Source organism: Rhincodon typus, chromosome 3 (assembly GCF_021869965.1).
Source record: "Rhincodon typus isolate 14 chromosome 3, sRhiTyp1.1, whole genome shotgun sequence".
Taxonomy (NCBI): Eukaryota; Metazoa; Chordata; class Chondrichthyes; order Orectolobiformes; family Rhincodontidae; genus Rhincodon; species Rhincodon typus.
Window position 1 is genome coordinate 7,410,752 of NC_063334.1, and position 25,089 is coordinate 7,435,840.

The following is a 25,089-nucleotide window of genomic DNA, read 5'->3' on the forward strand; positions in this document are numbered from 1 at the left end:
CGGGTCCGGTGACCCTTCCTCAGAAGTTCTGAGGAACTGAGGAAGTGTCACCGGACCCGAAACGTTAACTCTGCTTTCTTCTTCACAGGTGCTGCCGGACCTCCTGAGCTTTTCCAGCAACTTTGTTTTTGTTCCTGATTTTCAGCAGCCGCAGTTCTTTCAGTTTTTATTTAGTGGTTGATTCTTAACTACTCTCAGATATGCCCTGGCAAGTCATACAGGTTCATTGAAGTCTGATCAGTGGTTTAATTAGAAGGTTCCCTAGTGCACTCTTGAGGTTACTAAGGCAAGGCAGTAAAATACAGGGGTAGTTGGTGCTTGCCAATGCACCAACTACCTATAAATTAGCACGTTTATTAAAAGATTATGATTAGAATATAAATGCTTGCTATTCAGCAGTTCTTGAAGACGTTAATGGAGGGTTTCTTCAAATCACAACGTTTGGTGCAATTTGTCAATATCAGGACCATGGACATTGCAGCTGAAGATTCAATACAAGGCAGAAAGTCAGAATTATTTTTCTTTAATACTTACAGTAGGATATTTTTCGAGGTAAGGTTGAAGAAGTGCCTCAGCTTCCTGGAGGTTGCCTTCACCTGCACCTGTTTATAAAGTTTCACATTTGAGAAAAAGCTGCATTTTTCTTCAAAAAGGTACAATTGGATGGATTGGACACCGAAATATTCTTTCCATTAGAAGCCATTCAAAGAACAGAAATAAATCTTCATTTAACAGTAGCAGTTTTTACAATTTGCAACTTGTTGTTAATGAGACTTCTCAACAACAATTATTACTAACTAAAATTTCCAATTCATTAACGAGACGTAAATCTGCACTGATTTCGACAGTATTGTTTCTTGTCTACAGATTTGATAAGGAAACCTCTATTTGTCATGTTGCCAAGGTAAAGATTCGAAGAGATAAAAAGAGACACCTTACCGAGGACAATAGTGATGTAAGTCTGATACATCAGTAGAGTCAAGGCACACAGTACAGCTCTCAAGCTATGAGTGGAGGCACCTTCACGCAGCATGGATAACCCTAGATCCTGAAGCAAATGGCAACATATAAATACAACACAACCCCAACTTAATTATGCAACTAGGGAAGGATAAAAACAATTAATTATTAAAAATTATGAGTCATTAATGGGGTGGCACGGTAGCTCAGTGGTTAGCACTGCTGCCTCACAGTGCCGGGGACCCGGCTTCAATTCCAGCCTTGGGTGACTGTCTGTGTTTGCACATTCTCCCAGAGTCTGCGAGGGGTTTCTCCAGGTGCTCCGGTTTCCTCCCACAGTCCAAAGATGTGCAGGTCATGTGGATTGGCCATGCTAAATTGCCCGTAGTGTCCAGGGATGTGCAGGCTATGTGGATTAGCCATGGGAAATGCAGGGTTACAGGGCTAGGTTAGGGGTTTGGTCTGGGGAGGATGCTCTTTGGACTTGATGAGCCAAATGGCCTGCTTCCACACTGTATGGATTCTATTCTCTACTCTATTATTTTAGGTCATATATTCCACATCATCCTGCATTTGCTGAAGTTTTAGGAAAGAAGATTCTATTCACAGTAACAAAATAGGTGCTGAATTATCTTTTCTGGCTCCCAATGGAGAAGGCCATTCAGCTCCATTAGCCTGCTCCACCATTCAGTTAGAAACATTGGCCCATTTCTTTTGATAACCTTATCTATCAAAAATCTATCAACTTCAATCTTGAAAGTTGATCCAGCATCCTCCACACTCGAGGGCAGGATGCTCTAGATTTTTATGACCTGTTGTGTGTAAAAGGTACTTCTTGGTTTCAACATCTGAACAGACAAGTTCACTTTGCATATTAATGAGATCATGCCTCCTTGCTGTCGAATGTCTCACCAGGAGAAACAATTTCATTTCATCTATCCTAATGTTGCCTTTTAACATTTTTAAAATGAATTCGGAACGATCTTAAAATGATTTCACATGCAAGGCTGATACTTACCATTTTAATCTCAGGAGCAACTGCTGCTAAGTTTCCTGGTCGCGATCCCAACTGCTCAATTATTGGGCTTTGCGATTGCTCTTTCCCAGCTCAATCAATTAATTGCGGGGCTCAGGGTTTGCCAGCCATTCAGAAAGAATAACCACGAATGGCACAGCTAATGCAAGGATGAAGGACCTGTACTGAAAGGGAACCCAGCTTCACCCACAATGGCAGCAGGACGTGTTGCAAGTCACTCAGTGAGAGGATGAAAATGAGACAAGGCACGAAGGCATTGAAAGGCTGCTCCCCAAGTTAATACATATTTCTGATGAAGCAAAGCTGGAACTGGGCAGCGTGAAGATAGACTTCCTAATTCCAGAGGATTGCAGTGGACCACCCCACCTAATGGCAGGTTTAACCTGAGGTTGCAGAGAGGTGAGCACTTAGAGTCATACAGTCATAGAGCCGTACAGCACGGAAACAGACCCTTCGGTCCAACTTGTCCATGCCGACCAGATATCCTAAATTAATCTAGTCCCATTTGCCAGCATTTGTTCTGTATCCCTCTAACTTCTTCCTATTCATATACCCTTTTAAAATGTCATACTCGTACCAGCCTCCACTACTTCCTCTGGTAGCTCATTCCATACATGCACCACCCTCTGCGTGAAAAATCTGCCCCTTAAGCTCCTTTTAAATCTATCCCCTCTCATCTTGAACCTAAGCCTTCTATTTTTAGACTCCCCAACCCCAGGGAAAAGACCTTGTCTATTTACTCTACCATTCCCCTCCTGATTTTATAAACATCTATAAGGTCACTCCAAGGAAAACAGCCCCAATCTATTCAGCCTCTCCCTATAGCTCAAACTATCCAGCCCTGGCAACATCCTTGTAAATCTTTTCTGTACCTCTTCAAGTTTCACAACTTCTTTCCGATAGCAGGGAGACCACAATTGCATGCCATATTCCAAAAATGGCCTAACCAATGTCCTGTACTGCCGCAACATGACCTCCCAAATCCTATACCCGGTGCATTGAACAATAAAAGCAAGCATACCAAACACCTTCTTCACTATTCCATCTACCTGCAACTCCACTTTCAAGGAAATATGCACCTGCACTCCAAGGTCTCCTTGTTCAGCAACACTCTCCAGTGTAAAGGTCCTGCCCTGATTGGCCTTTCTATAATGCAGTTGCTCACATTTATCTAAACCAACCTCCATCTGCCACTCCACAGTCCATTGGCCCATCTGATCAAGACCCCGTTGTACTCTGAGGTAACATTCTTTGCTGTCTACTACACCTCCAATTCTGGTTCTTCTGCAACTTACTAACTGTACTTCCTATGTTCAAATCCAAATTATTTATATAAATGATGAAAAATAGGGATCCAGGGCCATAAAGGTTTCTCAGACAAATGGGACTAAATTAATTTAGGATATCTGATTGTCATGGATGAGTTGGGCCGAAGAGTCTGTTTCTGTGTTGTACATCTCTATGACTCTATGACCTCCTGTACAACATATTAATCCTAGGAGTCTTAAACGCTGCTGTCATATACATTTCATTCCCCTCAACCCATCCTTCCCCAAAGTTCCTCCTCAAGTGCTAACCTGGGACATGTCATTAAGTGTCAGTTGCACACAAAAACCCGGCACAACATGGTTGTTGTGCCCAAAAAGGATGTTCTGGAGCAATGACAAAATGGTTGTCAGTCGAAATTTGCGCACTACTGCACTTTGCCAGTAGATGGTGGTATCCAACTACAGGACATAAATGATACCGGCACTTCTAACCTTCCATTTCCAACAGATTGAAATGTTTGAATCATAGTTCCACTTCAAGTTACTATGAGAAAGCAGGGCTGAATCTTGAACTGCAGTACTGTAATGTTTTTTTCACAACGAATGCTTATTAATAGATACCCGATTTCCCGAAAATCCAATAAATTCAAGAAGGCGAAGAATTCTCAAAGGTAGCAGAGACAGCATCTAGGTGGGAAAGGGAAAAAAAAAATGAAGAAAGCAGTCATGTAGAATGCAAAAACACTTTTCCAGCTAAAAGAATGGACAATTCCTACATAATGGGAGCATACTGTACCAGATTAAAAGCTCCAATTCCTAGCTTGACACCTCCTTCAAATTGGCAGTAGACATCAGTTTTGACACGGTCCTGTGTCATCTGTACGATTTGTTGACATTCTCTTAACAAAAAGATCAAATATTAGCAAAAACAAAGAAGTTAAATAAAATCATAAACAAATAACTTCTACCCAAGAGCCCAAAGTACAGACCAACCGTGCCACTGTGGTACAGTTCAATGTAAACCAGGCTTCTAAACACACATCAATTAATACACTCCTACACTCCTCATTTTAAGGTTCACTCACAATTAAGTGTCCTTATCAAAAAGAGAAGCCGTAAAGGAAAGTGCCTTCAATATGGTTTCTTCCTTCTAAAGAAGACTCTAATCTTCCACCTGGTAAGAGATTCTCTCACATGAAAACAGAAATTGCTGAAGAAACTCAGGTCTGGCAGAATCTGTGGTCAAAAAGCAGAATTAGTGTTGCGAGTCCAGTGACGCTTCTTCAGAACAAATAGTAGCTAGGAAAAGGTGGTACTTATCCTGATCACAGTGGTGGGGAGGTGGGGGAGGAAAAAGCAGACAGATGGAGTAGGTGGTGATGGAGCCGAGAGACAGAGAAAAAGGAAGAAAGATAGGCAGACAAAGGAATGGTTGGTAGTAATCCAGGGAAGAAGAAAAACTCAAAATGGGGACAATGCGTAAGTGAAAAGTAGTTGGCTGTGCTGAAAGCAGCCCATGTCAGGGCCTGTGGTGTGGGGGAGGGTAAAGGAAATGGAAGAAAGTTCAGGCTCTAAAATTATCGAACTCGATGTTGAGTCCTGAAGGCAGCAGGATCCCCAAGTGGAAAGTGAGATGCTGTTTTTCCAGCTTGCGCTAAGACTCACAGGAGCACTGCAGGAGGCCCGAGACAGAGATGTTGGCCAGGGAACACAGGCGTGCTGAAGTGGCAGGCAACTGCAAGTTCCGGGTTACTTTTACGAACAGAACGTACGTGTTCTGTAAAGGGGTTGCCCAATCTGCATTTTGTCTCCCCACTGTAAAGACCTGTGAGCAGCAGCAGATTCTTTCATGATTTTGATCATCTCCATCTCTTCCAGAGTGCATCTGCCATCACAGACCTTCCTTCTCACTAGGACACCCTCATGTGGTGTGTTACACACGCACCAGGGCCCAGTGCATTGGAAATCATCGGAGGCAGCATAAGCTTAGTTGATAGGTCAAAAACCCAGGGTATCATCTAGGTACTGCCATAAGTCCCTGATTAAGTTGCATCCTTCACAACTGACTGCAAAATGCTCATGATGCAAGAGAGTTAAGTTTGAGGTGGACCTTTCAGTGATACAATTGATTCATGATAAATAAGTTCACCATTTGCCACATTAAACTATTTTTTGAAACAGGCTGCCCATGTCATTGTGGGTGGAGTGAAAGTCTGACTAGAATGTTAGCAAGACACCAAAACACTTCTCTGTGCCTGGAGTCAGATAAAACTATCAGAATAACAGCAAAGTATGATGTTGAAAGGTAACATTATATTTAAAAGAAAATATATTTAAAACAAAAACAAGACAATAAATTTATATTACAGAAAGCAATAGATTAAACTGACTGACCCTGAAACAGGCATGGGGTTTGTGGTATGCAATTAACCTGGATGTGTTCGTTGCAATGTAGGTAGAATAATAAATTCATGCTACATGCTATTGTAAATTAATGTTATTGTGTAAGTGGATGCTATTGTAATGAACACCGCCAACTGGATAACATAACACTGAGTAGTATGATGTCATGAAGATTAGCACTTGTGTTATCACATCTCAAGCGTCTCACCTACTGAGAATTATTTGAGGTGCAAAGTCCAGGCACCAGGGCCATTGAAGCCCCTCCATTATCACCCCTGCCTGTCATCCAAACTAGGAAAGTGCCCATCTTTGGCTGCTGGATATGATGTGGAGGTGCCGGCATTGGACTGGGGTGGGCAAGATCAAAAATCACACGAAACCAGGTTATAGTCCAACAGGTTTGTTTGAAGACACAAGCTTTCGGAGTCTCGCTCTTTCTACAGGTGTCAGCGAGAGGGGTGGCATCAAACACAGAATTTATAAGCAAAAGATCAAAGGGTCATAGAACTCATGCAAACGTGTTAAACAAACCTAAGATGGTTGTTAAATCTTTAATCAGTTAGAAAGGATTGCAAATATGCAAATCCCAGAATTTCTTTCAAGTCACTGCCCTGAGATAGCATCAGGTTGTATCAGTATACCAGAGGTGACATCTCAGGTTAGACGATGCATTTCAGGTGTGAGGCCATGTTTAGAATCTGGCTGTGTATCAAATAGGAGTCAGACTGGTTTTATTTCTAAAATAGGAATTTATAAAATGCCTTAATGCCTGTCTGCACATTGTGCACAAGTACAAATCTGTAAATGCAAATGTGCTGTGTGTGTGTGTGTGTGTGTGTGTGTGTATGAGACTCGGATCTTCGGCTGTAAGTCCTCCAAGGAAGATTTCGGGATACACAATAACGTACAGTCACCGCGTAGAGGTTGATAGCCAAGTTTGGTACTCATGAGGATGGCCTCAACCGGGATCTTGGGTTCATGTCGCAGTACAGGTGACCCCACTGCACTACACACACACACACACACACACACACACATATATATAAATCTATAGGGTGAATTTGCATTTCAGATTTGTAATTGTAGATACATTCTAATTTGTTCAAAAAGTGCATAATTTGTAGACAGGCATTGTGGCATTTTATAAATTCTTACTTTGGAAATAAAACTACTCCAACTCCAAGTGTTATGCAGCCAGATTCTAAACAAGGCCTCAAAACCAAAATGCGTCATCTAACCGGAGATGTCACCTCTGGTATACTGATAAAATCTTTAGTTATCTCAGATCCGCGACTTGAAAGAAATTCTGGGATTTGCAGGTTAATCCTTTCTAACTGATTAAAGATTTAACAACCATCTTAGGCATGTTCAACACATTCGCATCAGTTCTATGACCCTTTGATCTTTTGCTTATAAATTCTGTCTGATGCCACCTCTCTTACTGACACCCGAAGCAGCAGCAGGACTCCGAAAGCTTGTGCCTCCAAATAAACCTGTTGGACTATAATCTGATGTCATGTGATTTTTTGACCTTGGCTGCTGGAACATCAGGAGAGATGCAAACAAAGAACCAAGAAATTACATGAAATGTTGCTTTGCCTGGTAAGGCCAGCCTTCTCATATGAAGACTCATTATAGTGTCTGCACCACTGCGTAACTCACTGCAAAACTTACACAAAAAACAAGTTTCAATCAGAATTCTTAAGAGTTAGGGAAGAAAGAAACACTTACCTGTAGATGTTGTAACTTGTTCGTATTTTGATTCCTCCTTTAATAAAATTAATCATATTTTCATCCTAGAAAAATAAGATTTGCATTTATGCAGTGCTTTTCACGTCCCCCATGCCTCTCAAAATGCCTCATGTTCAACTAAGTAATTTCCAATTGTTGTAATATTGGCAACTCTGCATTTGATTTGCACAAACCTAAATTCCACAAACTGATAATCTGTTTTGTTCTTACTTCGGTAATTTTGAGGAATAAGCAGGAAAGATAACTTTCCTCTCCTGAACAGTGGAGTATAGGTCAATAGATGTGAGCTGCTTCTGTTGCCGCCTGCCAAGGCCAACATCATGCATAGACCTGGTGCCCAACGGCAGCTATTTGATAGTGAGGTGAAGTTCACAGCCAAACATAATCCTGCCATGATCCAAAATCCATGTATTTTTCTTTTATGAGACATGGGTGTCACTGGCTGAGCCAGCATTCATTGCCTATCCCAAATTGACTAAACAGTGATTGGCAGCAGAAATCCTGATTTGTTTTTCCTAACTCTGAAAGTCTTAGATTAAGTATAGCACCCTCATTGCTGTGCAGAGCAAATAAGGACTGGAGCTGAAAATTGAAACCTTCCTTCAGTCCATCCAAATTCTTGTGGGGAGTATTGGAGGTGAGGTGGGCAGGGAAAAAGGAAGGGAAAGAGATCCCATTAACTAGCTGAGAATAAAACGAGCAGCTTTAATCAGAATTCTGCATAGATCGAACACAAATCAATCCCCAATAAAATACTTTGAGCCATGAAATCTTTTCTCTAAAGTTAGAATTTTAAGCAAATGTAAAATTCCAGGATAAACATAGGATGAAGGAAGGGAGCTATGGATCTTATTTACATTGTAAACCCACACAACTAAACTTTTAGTAAGATTACAGTTAGCTCCAGGAGAGTATGACAGATGCACATCATTCTTCCCATTTATTTTCAAAGACCAGGCCATTAAAAAACCTGCAGTTAAAAATGTAGATTTTAAATACCAAGTAAATTTATTTTTTATTCATTTTGGGGACGAGTGCGTTGTTGGCTAAACCAGTATTTGTTAACTGAACATTATCACAGCAATATCATTAAAAACTTTATTCCTTGATGTGCAATCTGTCTCCTTTATGCCTGATCCCATAATTTTGTTCACATGGGAAAGATGTCAGTAATTGTTATTTCCTTCATCTCCATTTCACCAGGCAAGACCATGTTTACTTTTGACATCAAAGTGTACACATTTCAGTGAAGTTGATGAAACGAACGTGCTTCTGTTGGAAATATGAAAAGATCACATTTCTGTAAAGTTATTGAAAGGCTTGTAAAAATCCCACACTTAAAACTTGCTGGTATTACACTGTGTTAGGGCTTCAGCCATGATGTTTGGCAAAAATATATGCTGACAAAGGCTGTACTATTAGCCACTCCAACACTAATAGCTAGCAGTAAATTATGCAATGTTTACTCATCACTGTCATTTCATTCATGTGTGATAAAAGTTGCTTGTTACAGCAATATGTCAGATAGAGTTTCCTTTTGCTTTCTCATCAGTCCAAGTGAGTTACTAGCCAAGTAATATGTCTAATACATAAATGTGCCTTATAGTTCAGTGTGCCCTAACTTTAATACCTGACTACTGCTTGTTCACTAATACTGTACAAGGAAATGAACCTGTCACCCATATCCAGTCTGGCCTCCATGGGACTCCAGCCTCACACAATGTGGTTGGATTTTAATACTCTGAGCGCCAACATGCTTTGCCCTCATCATTCACACATCCCAATGACTATTTTATATTGTTAATTTTCGGTCCGTCTGAAGTTCGCCAACCACACTCCTGAGCTAGAAACAGACAAATGTAGCATGCTATTTCCTCCACACAAAATGAATCCTTTCATATAGATTTGACTGAAGAAGACAGTAAGCCCCTGGTATAATGATACACGTATATTTTAAAATTACACATATTCCCTATTATCCTATTCCAGGATAAATATATGGATGATAACGGAATAGTGTAGGTTAAGTGGGCTTCAGATTGGTTTTACAGGTCGGCGCAACATCGAGTGCTGAAGGGCCTGTACTGCGCTGTAATGTTCTATGTTCTATGTACACTTGAGAAGTTTATAATTAAGAAAATTGATATGATGTTGCAGTCAAGTTAATCTCACAATTAATTCAGATTTGACCTAAATATTTTAGAGGAATTTTCCCGACTCCAGACCAATTTAGCTGATCTTAACTGATTGATAGTGCATTGCACAATTGAGATAGGGTACAGAATATCAGCCAGCATGCCCCACAAGGATCCAGGAATTTAGCTGAACAGACTGACCACATTATTCATGTCTTTACCCACACGAACAATGACCACACGCATAAAAGGAGAGGGTAATGTTCAAATGGTCACAGAGACACACTTGAGCAGTTTCAGACGATACAAATTAAATAGGTTATTTTGCAAACCATTCACTCTGTCTTCCCAAATCCAATCTCCTAAATTTCAGTTACGCATTGGTTACAACTCATAAACTGTCATGTTTAAATGACCAATGATACTTTATTATTAACCGTTTGCTACATCAATAAAAACAACCATGTTCAAAAATAGAAGTAGTTCCTTACCTGGACTAGTGTCAAAGCTGCCTTCTGAAGCAGGCATTCTGCATAGCACATCTCTGCATGCATCTCCTCTAATAGAGAACAGTATATTCAGGCTAGTTTCCAATTAAAATGCAGGCTTAAAGTGGTATTTATATCAGAAGAAAGAGAGATAAAGGGGACAAAACCATACTCAGTCCTGAACAAGGGTAATACCCAAAAGGTTGATTGCTCCTTTCCTCCAGATGCTGCCTGGCCTGCTGTGGTCTTCCAGCCTGATTGTCTACCTTGCATTCCAACATCTGCAGTTTTCTTTTGTCTCTAAAACCATACTCTTGCCTGTTCAGTGTCTGGATTGTGCACTTCAGCAAGTCTTATGAAAGGAGTACTTTTACAACAATTATTGACGCAATACCAAACGCAGCAGATGGCAGATCCTGAGGAGGTGAGGTCTTTTACTGGCTTTATTTCAGACGCAGTCATGAATTTTCTGCTATCCCAGAGAATACCACAATAAAATTTAAAACACGGGCTAGATTTTACCTGTTTTCTAGCAGCAAGCTGGGAGGCAATCGGGATAGGAGTGAGGCTGGCAGCACAGTCGACACAGCAAAATGTCAGGAATGCGAGTGATAATTATTTTCCCAATTATGTCATTTTACCAGTGGCAGGCAGCTCACCCACTCAGAGGACAACTGGGTCATTTAAGCAGCCAGTTCTGAGCCATGATTCCCTCATGTGGTGGGCTACATGAGGTGGGAAGAGGTTCCGGTTTGGATACTGCTTGGCCAGCAAGAGGGAAAGAAGTTTCAGCCCCAAAGCCACATCCTCCACTAAAGTGCCCCCACCCCAACCTTGTGGCACCACCTGCCCTCAACAAACACGACCCTCCAGCTTACTAGTCAAAGCCTGCCTCGCTTGTCCTGCCTTCCCCACACCCCTTTCATCCAGTTGCAGGGAACATTCTTCCTTTTCTGATGAAGGGTCTAGGCCCGAAACGTCAGCCTTCCTGCTCCTATGATGCTGCTTGGCCTGCTGTGTTCATCCAGCTCTACACCTTGTTATCTCAGATTTTCCAGCATCTGCAGTTCCTACTATCTCTGATACAATTCTTCCTTTGGTGTCCTCTTCTTCCAGTAGGTAGCACCACTTTTGGCAATGCTGCCGAGACTATTGAACGGCTGACCCTCTGACTGGCCAGCTGTTTCTGGGACATGCAAACATATGTCATAGGCATGCATGCTCTGGTGGCTGTGCCACTGACAAAGTTCTGTGGGGCATAAAGACAGTAGATAGGGAGAAACTTTTCCCTATAACAGAGGGGTCAATGACCAGGAGGTTGAATTTTTTTTTTTCTGAAACCTTGGTTTCTGGTTACTTATCAACTCAAATCTCTTCTTTTATGAGTTAAGCTGGTTGAAATTTATTCTCCCAGACTGAAGTTCGCTTTGTTACCTCGATGATATTACTCAGCTCCTTCTTACCTTCCTCCATCTGCTTTTGGCTCTACTCCTGCACATCCATTCCTCCTCATTTCCATCTTATTCCCTTCCCCCATCCCATTAATTCCACTTAACTGTTTTTATTTTAATTCCTAAGGATAAGCTGATTGGTTCTCCCTTCTTCCCTCACCCTCTCTCTCTTCCCCTGTCCTTTTGTCCATCCAATTCCATTGCTCTCCATTCATATATAGGCTGCCGGCTAATGGAATACACAGTACCTTCTTTCAAACACTCATGAGACTTGTACAATTCTCTTCACCATATACTTACTTCTCCAATCATGCCTATTCCCTATTGCCACAATTTTTTTTAAAATCACATAAATTCATTAGTCACTGGCCATAGGTCTTCCTACCACAATTAATAACTATCATTCCATACATTTTTGACACTTTTATAGCTTAATCATTCTCACCTGTTTAAATCTTCAATATATTTCACCCCAACCACTTAAACTTCTTTACACCTCATATTTGTAGTCTCCAAACTACCATGTCATCAGTGTAGCTTTCAAATATTTAAACCAAAGTTATACTGTACCTTCTGTCAGTTGATCAGACCCTTGTTTTGAAACTAAATGCGACAACGACTCCACAACAGAATTCTTCTTTCGAAACCTGGACAAAACAGTTTTTTTAAAAGCCCATTGAAAGGTTTGATGGAACAACAGCCTTTAATTAAACAAATCTCATTTTATGAAGAAATGCCATTCCTTTTTTATTGTTTTCATGAAGTAGATTTTAACGCTCAATATGTATTGTTTTCCACATGTTTACTTCCAATATCAGACATTGCATCAGACATACACATCTCCCATTCCCAGCTGTCATTGAGGAAGTGACACAGTGGGCATTCTCGAGCTGCTACAGTTTGTGTGGCCAAGGTACTCTCCCATCGTTGTTCGATAGGGTGCTCCAGGACTCTAACCTAACAAACATGAGCAGATAGCAATATATGTCTAAGTCAGGGTGGTGTGTTCCTTGGAGATGAGGGGGCTTTTCTTTCTAGACAGATTACTGATTTGGATGTACTATCCATGATCAGAATCTGGAACACCATCAAGAACGTGTTCCTGTCGGTTGCTGAATCCTTATCAGTGGTCAGGTGCATAATCCTTATTTACATTTTCCCCCATACCATCATTCTCCAGGGTTTCTTACTAATAAACAGCATACCCCACACTAGATTGGTTTTGGAGAATTCATCTGAGTTGTATCTCTATTTCCTTTTTTTCAGATATAAGCAACTTTGATCCATGTATTACTCATCCTTAGTTGCCTATGTTGTATTGAACTGAAGTCGACATAGGGAAGATTAGGCAGAAATAATAAGTTCCTTCCTGGAGACAATGAAGAACTAGTTGGGTATTTAAACAAACAACTTCAGTGCTAGTCCACTTGTTCTCAGGTCAGTTAATTAAAACCCCCACTTACCATGCTGACAGTTGAACTCCTGACCTCTGGATTAATCTTCCAGGACCAATAACAACTATGCTACCATTTCCATAGCATTTGTTCACCTAAGAAATATGTATGGTGAGACCTATTGAGTTGGCACCCTGCTTCGTGCTTCTGGCTGAAGTTGCTCCATAAAGTGAGAGAAGGCACAAAGCAATATCCCTTGATATTCCCTAATTTAAACTGCTCCAAGAGTTTTGATCTGACTGACCATGACTCTCATCCCATGATTAGATTTGATAATCTGCTGCTTGAGAAAATTCCAGTCATGAGCTCCCATCCTTTGGAACAGTACAGACTTGGAACAGTAACTCCATAAAGCCAGCCTTTCCTTATTCTGAGAAAAGCACATTAAAATTGTGAAAAAAAAACTTGCCATACCCTGCTGTGTTACACCACACAATGGTTCAAGCAGATTTATTATAATTTCATGAAGTGATAATTAGGAACTAACAAAGTCGTCAAATGCTTTTAAATAGACAGGCCCTCGTAGATGATGCAAGACTGAATTAGAACATCAAGGAAAATAACTTCAACCTTTTGCTAATTAGAAGGATGTTCGTCGCCAGTATTTGTCAAATGAAAAATGTTAAAAGAACAGTGTGCCTGAAGGTCAGAACTTCAGATCAATTTGAGATTGAAGTCATAGAGGCAGTCAGCCATCAATCACTATTGCTCCCAAACCTCAGCACAGCAGTAAATGCTAAAGGTTCTAACGTGTGCACTTACTCGTGGAGCAGTTGGGGTGATGTTGTGATGGTCTACAGGTAAATTAAATGAGAAAGTGGAAGTGGGGAAGTGAAGTTAGAGTTGGCTGGCACAAACCTCAGGCTTCAAACATCAGTGGTGGGTGAGAATATGGATTTGAGATTACAATGAAATCAGCTGATATCTAATTGAATGGAGGAACAGGTTCGAAAGGTTGAATGTGGCTTACTCCTGCTTTTTGTTTGTATGTTTAAAATCCTACAGATTTTGCAAAAGGGAAGTTGGCAAGATCTTTTACAATCTTATGAACTGTACAGAAGCAATAATTTCAACAGAATGAACATGGTAAACCGGAGGAAGCAAACAAATAAAGGGAATGGAGTAGAATACAGGGTTATTTCCTCCTTTCCTGCCTCTCCCAGCACTTGATTACCATTTCCACTTGTTCCAGATTTTGAAATTACCCACTGGGGTTTTTGGGGGGTGGGTGTGTGGTGTGAAGTATTAGAGGAACATGGGAGAATGGAATGGAGTCATCAACTGTTAACTGTAAAACACCGGATGGTATATATTTTAATCCATTTTCAGCACAAGGGCATTGTTGCAAAGGTTGCTTTTTAATGCTTAAACACTGTTGCTTTAAGCCCCATTGTCCAGAGATGGTTTGGTGGGCCTTCTTGTTGAAAAACTGCAATCTGTACTATTAAGGCATTCCAACAATGACATAAGATAAGATGCTCTGCAATTTGGATCCAGGAGCAATGAATAAATCGTGAAAAATGTTCAAATCAGTGTAGTATGTTAAAATACAAGAAATGCTTCACAAATACCAATAGAACAGACGTGATGTCACAAACGACATCCATGTGTTTTGAATGTAGAATTATAAATAGAAGGATAGCTGAAGGACTGAACATAGAACAGGAATAAATCAATAGTTCACAACTTTACAAAATCTGTCTTAGAGGCATGCCAATAAATGTGTTGGAAAATCTTTCTCTCTATTTAAAAGTAGGTAATTTGGAAATGAAAATGAAGGAATTATCAAAATTTGCTGCTAATGCCAGATTAAGAGTGCATGGCAAACCATAAGAAGGAATGTAGAAAGGCACAGGTCAATGGGTGGGCAGATTGTAGTTTGATGCAGATAAATATGAAGTAGCATGAACAGAGTGGAAAATAAAGAACTAAGAAATGAAATTAAAGAACTGAGAGATAAACCTTTCAACAGAGTGGATCAAAATAAAGATCCAAAATAAATATACATAGGTCTTAACAGAAGTGCAGATAAAAATACACATTAGAATTCTAATATGTGCAGACATTAAGTACAAAGAATGTCCTCTACTAGACATTAGCTAAGCAATAATTGAAGTGCAATCTGCAACTTTAGCATCTTGTTAAAGAAAGGATGGTGGTCAATGATGAAATAACAGATTTGTTACAGTGCAGGAGGCCATTCAGCTATTCATGCCTGTACTAGCTCAGATGACACCAGGTAGCTACAATGTAGAATTAAGGCTATAACAATCATGGTGTCAAGTGGCCTGCACCAATGGCGAAGTTTCTATCAGTCTCACCATCCTTTATATAGCTAGCCAAGTATTTCTATGCCTTTACATAAAAATATAGCAACTTACTTGGGTTTCAGCCTTTTCACATGTAACTGAGCAGACTGTTTCCTGATTTAGTCTAATCGTTACCAGAAGTTTTCATTTAAAATGTACACCAGAATTTTAGAATAATCAGCAGGTGGCTAGACATTTTGTATGCTAAGTATTACAACTAACATTGTGAAAAAAGTAAAGAACACTTAAAAGCATTTACATTTTAATTTCATTTTAATTCTGTCTAGCTTTGATATATCTTGCCAAAGAGTAAACTAAGAATCCATAACACCAATTCCTCAAAAATATAAGGACAGTGGATAGATGAGACAGCCAGGCCCTTAGAGATGGCTTGACAAAAAGCTGAATTATTCAGTAGAATGCATGTACTATAATTTCCAAGGTGATCAGGTGTTCTTAGTAGCAGTGCCAAACTGAAAATTGATCTTCGCAAAGGTTCCTTTCATTTGAGTTCTGTTTAGAAGTGGTTATGGCCCTGTGACTAGGTGGAATGACCCTTAACATAAGCTTCTTCCCTGCATAACTGTAGCAGTTTGGATTCAATTCCCATATCATTAGGCTGTATGCTGCTTTGTCACTTCTGCCATGTCTAGGAAATGAGTAAATCTCAAAACTACTGAAAGGGATCTTTCAGACATGTAGCTTGCTGCATTGCCAAAACTCATGCACTAGAAACAATGCTCTAGTTTTGGCTTGTTTGGTAGCAGGACAAATTACTCAACAATTTGACTGAAATGAACGTGGGAAGCACTCTGGGTTTAAAACTTAGAGCCAAAACAAATACATCTGATTGACGATAAAGTCCTCAGCTTTATTAAACCAAAACCAAAAATCAAACACACCAATGAAAATGAGAACAATTTTTGGACGAGGAACATCTCATGAAGTGGCAAAGTATTATGTACACCAAAAGCATTATCTACAAAAATACTGTATAATGTGGTCAAAATGTAAGTACTATATTATTTTAGATGACAGCTGAATAGACTCCACTGCCTCCAGCAAAATTCGTCATGATATGATATATCTGTCAGTACTAATTTTATTACAAAGAAAGCAACACTGCTGTTATCTTTGGCACTTTTTTTTGACCGTACGGTATTGTTGAGCGTCAGACCACTAGTGGACTTTATGAACTTTCTCCATCAGAGGCTTATTTGATCTTCATAATAAAATTTCTGAACAATAAGAAGTAATGAGTGCTGCTGTGCAAATATGACAGAAACTGTGGGAAAGTGAATGGTGATGAGATTCACAGTCTGATTATCATATTTAAACATTCCAAACTCCGATGGATAGGCCAGTATCTCATCCACTAGCTTCAGTTAAAGTGGGAATACGGCAGGTTGAAGGAGGGTTCGGGTACAGATTTCAACCTCCTCTGCCCGGCCCAAACCAAGTCCCCCAACTCCACCCAGCACCCCTGATGTCTTTTAGGTTAAAATTCCCCTACCCTCCATTGCTCGAAACAATGGGGAGGGTATGTAAGTTCATAGGCCAGACCAATAAGGCTGGAAGGTCAAGGCCAAAGTGGGAAACAAGGTACTAGTTGGAAGTGTTTGTGAAACGGCAAATTAATGTTGTATAGTTTGAAAAGTTGGACAGAGCGTGAGCTCAGGATGAAGGAAGGTGAAGCCAATCAGTCAGTGAACATGGATTTTCAGATTAGAAGGTTCAGGATCAAGAGGCTGAACAGTCTATGGAATTAATTAAGAAATAAAATATTTTTAAATGTTCTTACCTTGATCTTGTGGAGTAGGAATGCAAAAATAGAATTGTGGGAGAAAAAATGCTTTTCATTATTTGTTCCAGTTAAATGGATGCAAAAAGGAGATGCAGAGATAGAAATCAAGGACAAGTACAAAATGCTACTGAATGTATCTGTTAGACGAGCTGCCAAAAGACACTTAGGAACAGGCTCATTTTTTTTAAACGCCTTAATTTCATTTATTTTCTCAACTTTCCACAATCTGTACTTATCACAGGTAATTTCGGTCATAGTCCCAAAAAGCAGGAATCTCAAGATAACAGTGTTACTAACAAAGCTCAAAAGAAAGTAAATCCATTACATTGTGCTGGCATCTTGTGCGCTCCCTGTGCAGATCATTCTTTTGAAAAGGTAAAGGAAAGAAAGCAAGGAAACACTAACACATTTATGATGGACTGAATGGCCTTGGGATTGGGAGGGCAAAAATATAGACACCAACTTCCAGCTGTTATCAAGGCCTTACAGAGGGTGCAGAAGAGATTTTCCACAATAGTATTGGAGATAAGCTGACACAAACTGGGGTAGTTCTCCTTACCATGGCAATGTTAAGTTGAGAAATAACAGAGTGTTCAAAAACTTAAAAGAGTTTTGAAACATAAGTAAGGAACACCGTTTCCAGTGGCAGATCGGCCAGTAAAGAAAGAACACATACTTAAAGTAATTGACAAGTGCCAGATGTGACTCAAGGAAAAGAACTGTTTACAGAATACACTACTTGAAGGGGTGGAAGGGCAGAGTAGCAATAACTTTCAAAATGGAATTGGATAAATACCTGGAAGAGGAGAAAATTGTAAGAATACGGTAAAAATGAACAGGAGTTGGACTGATTTTATAGCTCTTTCAATGTGCTGACAGGGAAATAATGGGCCAAATGGCCTCTTGCTGTGCTCTATCATTCTAATCCAACCTACGTGCCCAAACCTATGGATATCTAACTTTCAAAATGTTTGGAACAGGCATAGATTTGTACCTTGAGAAACAAAACTCATGCAGCCTACAATGAATAAAGTATTAAACATTTGTGTCTGATTTACTTAAAATGAGAAACTGTAAAGTTAAAGATGGTCTTAACTAGTTGCCAAACCTTTTGGTATTTAGGAATAAAATTTGTATTGAAAATTTCATCAATTTTTTAAAATGCATTTTTTCTCTCATTGTCTCTTTGAAAGCTGTGCTGAGTCTGAATAACAGTTTGAATTTATCACTTTGGATTAATTTGAGGGAATGGAAGAAGAATAATTTTACTTATTGTTCAAAGGAGGCTTTCCTTTCAAGCATGGGTTGTAATATTACTGTTTTGGCTTTGATTTATTTAATGTTTCACAAATGAATGACAATGTCCATGAGAATAACTTCCTGAATTTAATCTCTGTTAGCGTGCGTTTTGATTACCTCAAATATTACAGCTCATAGACATTTAGAGTCATAGTGTCGTGTAACACGGAAACAGACCCTTTGGCCCAACTTGTCCATGTTGACCAGGTTTCCTAAACTGAACTAGTGCCATTTTCCTGCGTTTGTCTCATATCCCTCTAAACCTGTCCAATCCAGGTACTTGTCAAAATGCCTTTTAAATGCTGTAATTCCACCAGTCTATACCACTTCCTCTGGCAGCTTGTTCCACACATACACTACCCTCCGCGTGAAAAAGTTGCCCCTCAGGACCCTTTTAAATCTTTCCCCTCGCATGTTAAATCTATGCCGTCCAATTTCGGACTCCCCTACCCTGGGAAAAAGACCTTTGCTGTTCACCTTATCATGCCCCTCATGATTTTATAAACCTGTATAGGGTCACCCCTCAGCCTCCTACGTTCCAGGGAAAAAAGTCCCTGTCTTTCCAGCCTCTCCTTGTAACTCAAACCATCCAGTCTCAGTCACATCCTTGTTAATTTTTTTTGCACCCTTTCCAGTTTAATAACATTCTTCTTATAGGAGTTTTTATGAAAGGATGAGCCTCCAACACACTTAAAACATAGATACAATTAATTTCTTATAGCCAGGAACATACGTTGTTCTAATTTCCCATAAAGAACATATGATTGCAGAATCTCAAGCAAAATCAGAAAATATAAGCAAGACGTTATTGTAATTTATTGAGAATGACTATTCAGCAAGCAGTCTGTTTGACTTAATATATTCAGGAAAAAACATCAATATGTTAGAAATTTTTAATATACTTAATCCACACTCAAGTAAAATCTAAGACAACGGATTAGTCTTTCACAATCAACTGATGCATTATCACTTTAAACCAGAGTTTGAAACCAGCAAAACAGCATGGATAATTTCTACTTTCAAAACAAAACACCAGTGATATCCAAAAATGAATCTTAGAGATCGGACTGTTTAAAGGAGATTTTCTATTCGGCAGAATGGATGAATACCCCTTCCATCTACTATGTGATTCCCATTCTATGGTATAAATATGAAAGCAACGAAAAGAAACATCAGAAAAAACAGAATTTTTTTTAAAACACTCACAACAAACTGTGGCAGTGTGCAAACAAACCATGAAGGACTTCTACAGTATTAACACTTGTTTAGCAGAACAAGTCATAAAATGTTTGGTACAATACAGCAGGTCACTGTAAAACTCACCTCTGGCAAGTTTGTAAAGCATCCTTCATTGTTCCAATGGCTGCAAGGATATCTTGTTGCTCGAAAGTCATGGCTGCTTGCATTGCATGCATAGTGCTGTAACCCAGGGCATGGTACATGCTGTCTTTGGACCTGTATTAGAAACAACTAGTTACACAGCTGGAGGAACAAAAATCCAAACATTGCTCCATGAGAAAAAGGTGAGCTTGTACTGGGTAAATTTGGCCCTATCATGGTTGAATTACAGATGGTTCACTTTAATTTCTTTCACAAACCTTTGCTTAATTTCCCCATTCATTTTCTAGGTGTAGACTATTTGCCCTAAATCTATTGGTTCTATGCCAGATTGCATGGCAATCTTATTCCATTTTAAATCAAGAAGTCAACAAGGAAAATGACAGAGTTCCATATCCACAACTTGCCACAGACGAAATGGAGGAAGCATCCTATTTATATAATCATAGACATGGAGGTGCTGATGTTGGACTAAGGTGGACAAATCACATGACACCAGGTTATAGTCCAATAGGTTTATTTTAAAACACAAGCTTTTGGAGCCTCACTCCTCCTTCAGTGTTAGTGAGAGAGGTAGTATCAGACACAGAATTTATTAGTAAAAGGTCAAAGGAATCGAACCTGGGTCCCTGACGCTGTGAGGCAGCAATGCTAACCACTGACCCACTGTGCCACCCCACCATGGACAAATCTACCAGTTCATAAGATCAAAAACATATATAAACAAATATGTTTTATCATCACCTACCAATGGGTTATTTGAAGGTGACACGAGAAAATTTATTTCAAATATTTGAGCTATATAATTGGAGAGACAACTTGGAATTTTGTATTCTTAATTTCAAAAGAGAGCAAAGCATACTTCAATCCAAGGTACAATTACCTAAACTCATCATGTGGGTGAATCAGATTGGTAACATTGCAATTTATGGCTTTAACAACATCTACCCTGACGCTACAGAATAAATCATTTGCTTGTTGTGCTTTGGTTTTAAAAGCACCAGTGTTGTGGTTCTTAATATTACGTCAGTGTAGGGTGCTTAGAGATTCCAGTGGAAGATAATTCACAATATAACAAAATAAGCCAGTCTGTCCTGCTACAGGACTTTGGTTCGGTCTCAGTTGGAATAATTTATCCAGTTTTAGTCTTGTCAAGTGATGGGAGATATTGAAACTTTAGAAATGGTTCAGACAAGGGCCACAAATTCAATTCGTAGTTTAAAATGCCTTCATTACCCGTTAAGAGAAAAGCATAAACTTGGAAACAATGGCCCAGGCATCTCAAATCAGTGGTGTTGCAATAGTCAAGGACAAAGCTAAGCTTGTTCATGAACAGATATGGGCTAATAAATGAAAGAAAGCATTGATTTATTAAAGGCAAATATTGTTTGTCTAACTTGGTTAAATTCTTTGATGAAATAATAGAGGTGGTTGGAGAGGGTATTGTGGTTTGCTGTTATGGATATTGACTTTCATCAAAGATGTTTGACAAGGTATCACATGATAGACTTGTTATCAAAGTTGAATGACATTGATTAAAGGGACAGTGGCTGAATGGATATACAATTGGATAAAGTGACAGAAAACAGAGAATATCAGGACAGAAGTGTGAAGTCAGATCCTTCTGTGTTGTAACCCAATACTTCTTAAAGCATATTAAAGATCTGAAGCTGGGTACTCAGGCATAATTTCAAATGTCTGGATTAAAACCAAATCACCACCTCAGTCAAAATAGTACCAGAGTGGTGGATCCATAAATCCTATTCCTGAACACCGCACCCATCATTTTCACTGGGTTGGGGGGATTGAATCTGGGGTGTCCAATTTTTGACATGCACAGTTCAGAGGGGCAGCTGCACATATAACAGTTATGATATATGCTTTTGATTTATTAGGAGAAGGCCTAAAGTTTGCAGAATTCTTCAAAGACACTGGCGACCCTTTTAGACTGGAAGGTCCAGAGACCCCTTTGGATACTACTAGAAAATTGCAGCATTGCCACAGAAATGGCAAAAACTCAATCATAGGTGTGTGTCAGTCACCCCAGGGTACTAATGAGTGGGGCTGGTGACCCAGTAAAGGCAAAATCTTTTATTCCACTGACTCCGACATCAAAATTACATGAAAGACAGTGTGCCAGAGAAGGGAGCAGCACACATTGAGCTAAAATAAGGTGGCACCCTCACATATTTATGCCATACAGGCATGTGACTAATGGGACGGCAGAGGGACGTACCAGGCTACAAGTTAGGGGCAGTTCAGTGCGCACCAGAAGAAGAGGAGGACAATGACCAGGTTTTACCAAGGCAAGGGTAACCCCCGAATATGACTGAAACTGACGTGGAAGTTGGTTAAGGACAATTGGAAGGTGGGTCACCAATATATGTGGCATTGGTACAACAGTTGAACCATAGTCAATCATTCTCATGTTCTGCCAGTGGCTGTTTAAACTGCTACGGTTCTGAATCAAGTTATTTCAGCTGGAAACCTACTGAGAATATCAGTTTATTAATAGGTGCATCAAGGTTGAAAAGCCAGAGTTTTACACCATTAGCAGGCTTTCCTCAGGTGCAGGGGGCCACAGATGCATCAACATTATTTTAAATTTATTTTTTCAAGAGATGTGGGTATCGCTGGAAAAGCCAACCCTTTGTCACCCATGGCTAACTATCCTTGAACTATGTGGCCTACTAGCCATTTCAGACAGCAGTTAACAGTCAACCAGGTTGCTGTGGGTCTGGAGTCACATGTAGGACAGACTAAGAAAGAATGCCAGATTTCCTTCGCTCAAGGATATTGGTGAATCAAATGGGTTTTTTTTAAGAAACATTGATGATAGTTTCACAGAGCTCATTACCGAGATGAGCTTGAAATTCCAGATCTATTAACTGAATTCAAATTCCAACAGCTATGATGGGCTCAAATCCCTCCGTGCCCAAGAGCATTAGCCTGGGCTTCTAGATCACCAGGCCATTGAGATTTTCACATTACACTAACTCTTCTACTTGCAATAAGAACTCTAACTTGTCAACCTGACACCTCTGTGATCAGAAGGTCCTTCCCCTCCTTGTAAGACCAGATAGTGTGTGGTCACAGCAAGGTATTCCTGCAGATCTGAGAGGAGGACAGCATCCTGGTAAATGTCACAACACATTCCTGCTGAGAAAATCCCAAATTTCTCAGCTCTTTTGAGCACCTACACGCATCCATGATTCAATTCCAGAGGACAAGGGCTATCAACGAAGGGGGTGGCTGATGACCCCCTTTAGGCGGTTGCAAATGAAACATAAACTGAACTACAAAAATGGCCATGTCATGACCCCCAGAGTACAATAAAACAGGGTAGATATTTCTAATCAACTTGTTCAGATGTGTTGTGACATATCTCTAGAGCAGGTAGGACTTGAACCCAGACCTTCTAGCCCAGAGGTAGGGACACTACCACTGTGCCGCAACTGCCCAATAGAACAGGGTATTAACATTCTCAAAATGCGCTTGGACCACTCAGTGGAGCTTTAAAATATTCCTTTATAAAGATGTCTGAATAGTAATTGCGATACATATTGCACAGCAGAAGACCCTATAACTGGAAGGAGATGATGCACATCACCAAGCTACACCCTGAGGAGGGCGAGTATGATAAGGATGTCCCGGCTATTCTTAGGAGTCTGACATGGAGGAGAAGGGCAACTTTGGCACAGCAGCTAAGATGTAGCCATGGCTGACTCTTTGCAGGAGGTGTTCATTGCTCCACTGCCGTTTACCACCATAGAGACCCTCCACTCCCAAAGCCCATGGGACCTGGGTTCGCACATTTCTCTTTAACCCCGGCAAGATTTGGAGACTTGGAATCTAAATAACTTAATTCTGCAGCCTGCTCTGTTGATTGCATGTTAAATGTGATTAATTTTATACAAATAGTACATGTTAACTTCAGCCTCCTAAATAAAGACAGGGACTAAAACAATGGGCTGTTAGGGGTAGAGGCTGTATGCTTACAAGATGTAACTCTGTAAATAAATACAAAACTGTACAAATATAAATATATGTCTCCGATATATATTAAAACATTCCAATTCAGTCCTGTACCAAGGAGCTTTCTGGGACAAATATGTTCTTTGGACTGTTGTGGAGTACTCCCTATGTGTTTGTCGATTGTATTACGGGTGGAGAACCATGCCTCCAGGAATTCCTGTGCGTGTCTATGTTTGGCTTGGGCTACTATGGTTACCTTGTCCTAGTTAAACTGATGGCCTTCATTGTCTGAGTGTATCGATTTAAGTACTCCCTATGATCGGGAAGTCAATCCTATCAATCAGGCTTCCTGCTAAAAGGTGCACGCTAAAGAGGTTTGCATAAAAATTCTAACTTCTAGGTCCTCTGCATGAGAAACAATTCTCACCATAAAAAAGGTAAGGTAAAGTCACCACAATTTTACCAGACAATACAGCGGCTCTCTCATTACAGAGATAACTAGTGGTGGTTTAATCTGAGGTTCAACAAGCCTCAGACAAGGGGAGAGGTTGAGAAGGAGAGTCCTTTATGGTGACCTCAGCCAGTGTGGTAACTGAACTCTCGTTATTGGCATAACTCTGTGTCATAAACCAGCCATCCAGCCAACTGAGCTAACCTTTCATCAGTGGATCATTTCAAATTATTACAGGGGAAAGACAGTAACAAGCAACAATGAAATTCATGAAACATGTTCCTGATTTTTCCTTCAGCAGGACAAATATCTTCTTTGGTTTCTCCCCAGAAATTTAGCAACAGCAATGTAACAGATTTAACCACCCAGATTTGAAGCTCTGTAGATACGGCCACCCTTTTAAAAGTGAAGTCAAGAAGAAATGTCTGGGAGGTCCAAACAAGTTTTTTTTATGATAATTTATCAAAGCACTTAAAATTCATATAAATATGGTTATTTTCTCTTGTCAAGGACAAGGTCTATACTTTGAAGGTTAACTTTATTTTCTTATAATATTCTTAAGACATAGGCCATTATTGCAGGTAACTGATTGGGCAGGAAAGCACCCCAAATTCTTTATAAGTTTATTATAGGGAATGCAGAACTACAGACTGAAACACACATCATTTAATCCAAATTCAAAAGGCTTCTTACCAAGGCCGCAGTAAATCCAAAGCTTCAGAGAATTTGTTATTTAAGAATAAACTCAGTGCAATGTTGCATTCCTCCAGGGCACTCTTCAAGTCCATCTGGGAAGCCCTATTATAATAGAAAATAAACAGTAAACCTTCCTGGCAATGGGTGTTCATTCTGCACATTATTGGAATTCATGAAAGGTTATCTGAAGACATGACCAAATACCAGAGTTCAGTAAATCTGAAAGTCAGCTAACAGTAAAAGCTTCCCAGACAACAAGGTGCAGAGCTG

General features: G+C 39.9%; 1 protein-coding gene across 1 annotated transcript in view; it reads right to left on the bottom strand.

Moving 5' to 3' along the window:
- The window catches only part of LOC109913535 (tetratricopeptide repeat protein 39B), a 44,040-nt gene extending 19,123 nt beyond the window's left edge, over nucleotides 1-24,917 (bottom strand). The window contains exons 1-9 of the mRNA XM_048594893.1: nucleotides 24,817-24,917; nucleotides 19,683-19,814; nucleotides 12,064-12,140; nucleotides 10,046-10,113; nucleotides 7,399-7,463; nucleotides 4,061-4,163; nucleotides 3,886-3,951; nucleotides 940-1,048; nucleotides 535-602 (exon numbers count right to left, since the gene is read on the bottom strand). Of these exons, the coding sequence (XP_048450850.1) occupies nucleotides 535-602; nucleotides 940-1,048; nucleotides 3,886-3,951; nucleotides 4,061-4,163; nucleotides 7,399-7,463; nucleotides 10,046-10,113; nucleotides 12,064-12,140; nucleotides 19,683-19,814; nucleotides 24,817-24,911 (783 nt within the window). The 5' untranslated portion in view covers nucleotides 24,912-24,917. The remainder of the gene's footprint in view (nucleotides 1-534; nucleotides 603-939; nucleotides 1,049-3,885; nucleotides 3,952-4,060; nucleotides 4,164-7,398; nucleotides 7,464-10,045; nucleotides 10,114-12,063; nucleotides 12,141-19,682; nucleotides 19,815-24,816) is intronic.
- Between the last annotated feature and the right edge of the window lie 172 nt (nucleotides 24,918-25,089).